This window comes from Bos indicus x Bos taurus, chromosome 7 (assembly GCF_003369695.1).
Source record: "Bos indicus x Bos taurus breed Angus x Brahman F1 hybrid chromosome 7, Bos_hybrid_MaternalHap_v2.0, whole genome shotgun sequence".
Lineage (NCBI taxonomy): Eukaryota > Metazoa > Chordata > Mammalia > Artiodactyla > Bovidae > Bos > Bos indicus x Bos taurus.
In genome coordinates, this window is record NC_040082.1 from 51,682,938 (window position 1) to 51,690,372 (window position 7,435).

Consider the following 7,435-nt stretch of genomic DNA (forward strand, 5'->3'; position numbering starts at 1 on the left):
GACAAGGTTTTGGGGAAAGCAGTAGCAGTAGTGATAATGAAAATGTATATGATAGATATGAAAAAGTCTTATAATTAGCAGGGCTTTGTTACCAATTAGAAAGTAATAAATAACACCAAATCTCATGGTCTTACATCTGCAACATTTTAGTTTTTTCTCATACTGTATGGCCATCTTGGGTTGCGTTTCCAATCACAGCACAGGGGAAAGAGAACTTAGGCCAACTTTTAAAGCTGCCACTTTCAAGTGATCCTGTCCTTTTCATTGACCAAAGCAAGTCATATGACCATGCCTGACTTATTTAGGAAGGGCATATACAATTCTATGAATGGAAGATGCCAAAAATGGGTTAAAATAATGTAAATTACCACATTACTTGACTACTTCCAAGTAATTATCACCTAAGTTTTCTTTCCCCATGTGCCATGATGATCAGAAATGCTCCAAAGACTATTCCATCAGTTCTGGGTCACAGAATTCAGGCAACACAGGGAGAGCTACAGCCAACCCAAGATGGTCACACAGTATGACAAAAAATTAAAATGTTGTGGATGTAAGCCCATGAGATTTGGAATTATTTATTACTACAGCTGGATTTCCCTGGTGGCTCAGCAGTAAAGAACCTGCCTGCAGGGCAGGAGCCACAGGAGAAGCAAGTTCGATCCCTGGATAGGGAAGATCCCCTGGAGGAGGGCATGGCAACCCACTCCATTATTCTTGCCTGGCAATCCCATGGACAGAGGAGTCTGGAGGGCTACAGCCGGTGGGGTCCCAAAGAGTCAGACACCACTGAGGCGACTTAGCAGGCACGCACACACGCATTAGCACAGCTAGGCAACCTAGTCTATTCTTAGTAGATGCAGCTAAAATTAGGCTTCTGAGAAGATAGAATACCTAGAATGATTCCCAAGTTTCTGACCCCATACAACAAGGAAAATAGTGCTATATACTGAGGTAGGGAATTAGAACATCTGTATGTGTTTTAAAAAACAAGAAGTCCATATAAATGCCTTTTGAGCTGAACATTAAAAAACAGTTTCCGTTGGAGGTGATTTATAAATAACTAATTTTCTTCTTCTCAAAGGAAAAATATAGGTTGCAGCTATATATTTTAGAGTTCTTTTTAAATTTATTTATTTATAATTGAAGGATAATTGCTTTATAGTATTGAGTTGGTTTCTACCAAACATCAACATGACTCAGCCATAGGTTTGCCCATGTCCCCTCATACTTAACATGGAGATTATATTGACAGCTAGGAAAGTTCAGTGGTTAAGACTCTGCTTCCACTGTAAAGAGCAGTTTCGATCCCTGGTCAGGGAACAGCCAAAAATAAAATTAAATTAAAAAAAATTTTCAATATGGGGTTAAGGAAGGGTGGGAATCAAGATACTCTCCAGAGAGGAGATGACAGTTAACATTGTATTAGTCAGGAACCAACCAAGAAACAGAAACTGTTTTAATGCATAGAACAGAAGGAATGTAATGCACAGAATTGACTCAATAGATAAGAGAAGACCTAAAAAAATTAACTAGGTGATGTAAGGCAACCTAGAAACTGATAATAACAGAAAGCCACTATGAACTTCAGCTGGAAAGAAAAAGAAGAGATGGTACAACCAGAGTCCAAGAACTGGCTCACCTGGCAAAAACTAAAACCAAAACAAACTTCTCCAGCAGGAACTGGTGGCTCACACCCAGTACAGACAGTTGACTTCTCTCAAATAGAGAGCAAGAGGAAGCCACACTCTGGTCTTTCCCCTTTTCCCACTACCCATCTCCTGCTTGTGCCTCGAGTCCCTTGAACAGCAAGATCAAACCAGTCAATCTTAAAGGAAATCAATCCTGAATATTCATTGGAAGGACTGATGCTGAAGCTGAAGCTCCAATACTTTGGCAAAGTATATGAAGAACTGACTCACTGGAAAAGACCCTGATGCTGGGAAAGATTGAGGGCAAAAGGGGAAGAGGATGACAGAGGATAGGGTGGTTGGATGGCATCACTGATTCAATGGACACGAGTTTGAGCAAACTCAGGGAGATTGTGAAGGACAGGGAGCCTCTCAGGGAGATTGTGAAGGACAGGGAGCCTCTCAGGGAGATTGTGAAGGACAGGGAGCCTGGCGTGCTGCTATTCATGGGGCTGTGGAGAGTTGGACACAACTTAGCAACTGAACAACAGCAACAACAACGTCAACTTTCATAATTACCTGAGAGATCGACCTGGGAACCACCTGCATGGGTCAGTATCTCATCCCTCAGTGCCCCCACCATGGAGTAGAGCATGGGGAACATGGGGAATGGATTGGAGGGCAAATAGTCCCAGATTTGCACAAGTCCAAGTCTGGAGGCAGACCAGGGCCAACATTCCAGGCGAGAAGAAGCTTGATTTTTCATTAAGGCATAAAATATGTTAGCAGCAAAGAGATTTAGTTATCTTTTCAGCATGACTGGGGCTGGGGCACATGTGAAGAAAGGAATATTAATGAGACGAGGCATGTAAAATAAGTCCAGATCATGAAAGACCCTATATGCCACGCTAAGGAGCTTGAAATCTGTTTTATCGGTGGTCATATACAGCTAGAATGTTATCTTGGAAAAGATAATTCTGGAGTCATTGTACATGTAGCACTGAGGAAAGGGAAGATATTTTAGAATGATGTAATAGCAACCTAACTTGGTGGTAGTTCTGTGAAGCTATGGGGTGGCCTTAATTTAACTACAGACTTAATATAAGCTCACATTCTGCTGATGTAGACTCCCAACCAACGAGCTTTGTAGCACTTTAGTCTTATCAGACAATACGTGGAAATTTCTATTGTATTTCATGTTTTAAAGTTTCTTTATGATACGTGACATAAGTCAAAGAAAGACACACACTGTAGAATATTGCTTATATGTGGGATCTAAGAAAGATGGCCAACTGGTGAATATAACATAAAAGAAGCAGGCTCACAGATACAGAGACCAAACGAATATAGAGATATAGAATATAGAGATATAGAGATATAGAATATATAAAGAATAAACCAGTGAGAAGAGGAAAGTGGGGAGGGGCAAGATAGGGATATAAGATAAAGAGATACAAACCACTATGTATAAAATAAGCTACAAGAGTGTATTGTGTACACCCGTACAAATAACTACAAATGGAGTGCAACCTTGGTAAAGTTAAAAAATAAAATAAAAAAAAAGAAAAATAAATAAATAAAAATAAAAACTGTGAATCACTATATTGTATACTTGTAATTTATAATATTGTGCAGCAACTATACTTCAACAAAAATCTTTTAAAATGTCTTTAGAAGTAGGGGACTAAGAACATAAGGAGTCTGAAAAATCATCAGATAATAAGAAAAAGGAAAGGGAAAGAATGACTACGCCTTACTGAAAATTCGAGTTGTCTTTACAATGTTAGGTTAGTTTCTACTGTACAGCAACTAACACAACATTGTAAAGCAACTATACTCCAATAAAATTAATTTTAATAAATAAAAAATAAAGGTGAGGAATGTTGAAATGAATGTGCAAAAATAAATAAAGTACCATCTTAAAAAAAGAAAAAAGGAAATGTGAGTTGTCTTTATAACAACAGACTGTCTAGAGTTTATAACCCAAGGACAAAACTATCTAACTAGGCCCTTCTGAATAGAGTCCCCCAAACAAAAACAGGACAAACTGAAGTCTTTTCAATGCTTTATTCATTCTTTTCTGGGGCCACTACATTTTAGGATGGAAAGAGTTTCTGCAGGGGAGGGAGGGAGAGCTTCATCTCCCTCCCTCCCCACTCTTGCTTTTTCTGCCATCACACCAAATATGAGAGCGCCTCCTGAAAGTCAAAAGGACAATATTAAAAATAAGAGCAGTTTACATGTCATTAGCAGATAGTCAATATCCTATTTCACCACCATTATCCTGAGAAGGAAACAAAAGCTCAAGAGTGATTGAGTCCCATCCAGAATCACAGAGCTGGGAAGTAGCACACATTTTACAACCAGAACACAAGTCTTTCTCATTCAAAAATTCCTTCTAGAATTGTGGACACTGCACTTGCCCTGAGATTCCAGGACATGCTGAATGTGTGTGGGTACAGTCCACGACGGGGAAGCACAGGTTCACAAATGAGAACAGGTCGGGTGGGAGTGGGCTGGACAGGAAGGGCACTCAGGGTGGGTAAACCCTGACCTTTGACCAAGTTAGCCCCACAGGCTGTAGTTACCAGTAGTTTCTTCACTGCCTCGGAAGCCTCTGGTGTCAGCTCATTGACACACTTCCTCAGCCCTTCCACAAGGTGCTCAACGGAAATGCCCAGAGTATTCAGAAGAAGCTTCAGTGGGTCCAGGAGTGGGAGAGCATCCAGAGGCACGGGACGAGGCAAACTGTTGATGAGGAAGGCGGTAGCTGCAGAGCAGAAGAAATCCCAAGTGAGAGCTCACCGCCCTCCATTCTATCGGTGGCTCCATCTTGATTTCCCAAAAACTTCTGCTTCGGGACCTCTGCACCTACTGTTCTATCTCTCTAGAACTTTCCTTCACCAGATAGCTACATGTCTTTCTTCTTCACTTATTTGGTCTCTCCTCAAATGTTACATTCTCAGAGATGTATCTAAAATTGCATCACCAGTCACCCTCCTTCTTTATTTTTCTTACCACTACCTAAAATATTAAACCTTTATTTATTTATTTAACCTTCATCCTCTCATTAGAATGTACGCTCCTCGAGAATAAGGACTGAGTTTTATTCACTGCTGTACCCCATGCCTAGAACAGACCCTGGTATACAGTATGAACTCAGTAGATACCAGTGATTGACTGGACAGGGATATACTTTGCATGTGGCTGTCTCCACAGCCCACGAGTTTGAAACCAACAGAAAGATGCTATAATGACCTTCCACTTGGACACATGAATGGACCCAACTGGAGCCCAGGAAACTGCTCCCAACCAATTCAACTCAGTGCTACAAACATAACTGAGTAGGGACTCTAAGTCAGTTGGTGCAGATACACAGATGAATAAAATAAGATACTTGACTCAGAGAACCCATGCAATCTGATGGACAGTAAAGAGCTGTGTATGCCACAGTGCAGCACGTGCTATGCTAACATTATGGACAAAGCTCTATGGAAACACAGAAGAAGTGATGATTAATTCTAATATAGGAGAGTGTTACAGGAATTTTCCCAGAATAGATGTTGCCATAGTTGTGTCTTGAGTCAAATATCATGATGACAGGTAAAGAAGGGGAGCAGCATTTGGAAAAGGAAAATAATTGACCAAGACACCAAGATAATAAGATCAAAGATCATACACAGGATGGTGAGTCTTCTTCAGATTTCCACTTGGATGTGCTAAGCAGGTGAGGCTGCAACCTGAGTGAGGTCAGATTTTCAGACTTGAATGTCATATGAATGAGTCTGAGATTTTTTTTTTCCCCCAAGTGTAATAGGGAACTACCATGGCTCTTCTATGGGACAACTGCATTTTATATCTTCAGCAAGATAACTTTCACATAGACAATGTTAGAGAATGGGGGAAATGCATATTATACATATTTTTACAAAATACACGTGCATGTATGTAAATACACAGATGTAGAAGCACATACATGAGAAACACATCTTCCTGCTGGCACTTCCACCCCCCGTACTGCTGGCCAACACTTCAGCCTCCTTTGCAATCCTTTCTGTTTCCTCATTCAAAAAAAAAAAAAAAAAATGGAGCTTGTACACCTATTTTCCCTTCACTTTCTACTGCCTATTTTCCCACCCAAAGTTTTCCTCCAGAAAGGGATATTTATATCCTTCCCACCCATCTTTCTGCTGCCACCTCTCCTCAGGTACCCCTAGACATTAAAGAATGACAAAATATCCCAAATAGGTGAAGTTACAAATTAGTTCAAAAATTCACAAGTCAAAGTCACCATTGTAGCGTGGGTATTACACAGTTTCTCATGATTAATCTCCCTACTTCCTACTTTCAGCACTTTGGTGAGTGTCTTCTCTGTATTTACTTATATATTTCAGAGGGGAGATCCTCAAAGCTTTCTGTTCTCCAAATGAGCAGCAGCCATTATGATGTATTCTGCAGATACACCCAAATGTATCTTCCTGTAGCTAAAATGACTCCCTCCAAAAAGAAAGGATTGGTTGCCATTCTCCTCCAAAAAGCCAGCTTCTATACCCTACCTCGGAGAAGGCAATGGCACCCCACTCCAGTACTTTTGCCTAGAAAATCCCATGGATGGAGGAGCCTGGTAGGCTGCAGTTCATGGGGTCGCTAGAGTCAGACACGACTGAGTGACTTCACTTTCACTTTTCACTTTCATGCAGAAGGAAATGGCAACCCACTCCAGTGTTCTTGCCTGGAGAATCCCAGGGACGGGAAGCCTGGTTGGCTGCTGTCTATGGGGTCGCACAGAGTCGGACACGACTGAAGCGACTCAGCAGCATACCCTACCTAGAAATGGAACTGTTCACCCTTCACCCCTGTCACAGAGCTCTATCTGTACTTTCATTGTGTATCACAGTGGACCAGTACAATAGTGACTTCTGTAGAAGTCTTCACTCCTCTGCCAGACTATAAGAACCTTGACAGAAATATGCATGTCTGATTCAGGTCTGAATCTCCCAAAGCCTACCCAGTGCCCAACAGATTATAGCCATCTAACAAATACCTGTTGATTGTATGAACATAGAAAAGTAGCTATGTCTCAAGAGAACCAGCATGGCAATCTGATTAGAGACGAGAGCAAGGATGACTCCATATAATTTCAGAAACATGAAAGAATCAAATCTTAATTCAAAATTAAGGGAAATCAATGGCCAGAGTTCAGTAATGAAGTGCATTTGTTGACCCTCAGTGGGAGCTGATTAATTTCCTTGTAGGATACACCAGGGATAACTTGTGTTGGATTAGAGCTTGGAGCTGGGAGCAGGAGGCGTCTGAAGTCCCTTCTGACCTTACCAATATCTGTGGCTCTAAAACTCCCTTCACCATATGCCGCCAGGAGCCTCGGCTCACTAGTTGTGCTCCTGTTATCAAGAAAGTAGAGAGAGATCGTGTGTTCCAGGTCACTTACCAGAGTAACTGCAAATGCCGATGGTCACCAGCAGGAACACAGTGACCAGCTTCATGGCGGGTTACCTGTGATATTTACCTGGAGTTTAAAATTAAACTGGAAAACCTAAGGGGTCGGCTGAGCCAGTGGTTCCCCTTGCTGTACCAAGTGTGGCAGTGGCTTCTGCTCGCACACATATTTATATGCCAAGGACTTGGATTTCAGTCATGACCACTTGACTTGCCCCTGGGAAGAACAGCGTGAAGGTCATGTTTCCTCTCTAAACAAATTGAAGGCTTTTTCCACTTTCCCTCATGTTCCCATGAGAAACAAAGCCCTAACTTAAAGCACCCTCAAGGCTCTCTCACACCACAAG

The 7,435-nt window shown here is 41.5% G+C and overlaps 1 protein-coding gene across 1 annotated transcript; it reads right to left on the reverse strand.

The window, feature by feature from the left end:
- Positions 1-3,683: 3,683 nt before the first annotated feature.
- Positions 3,684-7,228, reverse strand: SCGB3A2 (secretoglobin family 3A member 2). The gene is made up of 3 exons (XM_027548802.1): positions 7,081-7,228; positions 4,220-4,401; positions 3,684-3,829 (listed from the first exon to the last, which is right to left on the reverse strand). The coding sequence occupies exons 1-3, from the start codon at positions 7,133-7,135 to the stop codon at positions 3,806-3,808; spliced, it is 261 nt and encodes an 86-aa protein (XP_027404603.1). The 5' UTR covers positions 7,136-7,228; the 3' UTR covers positions 3,684-3,805.
- Between the last annotated feature and the right edge of the window lie 207 nt (positions 7,229-7,435).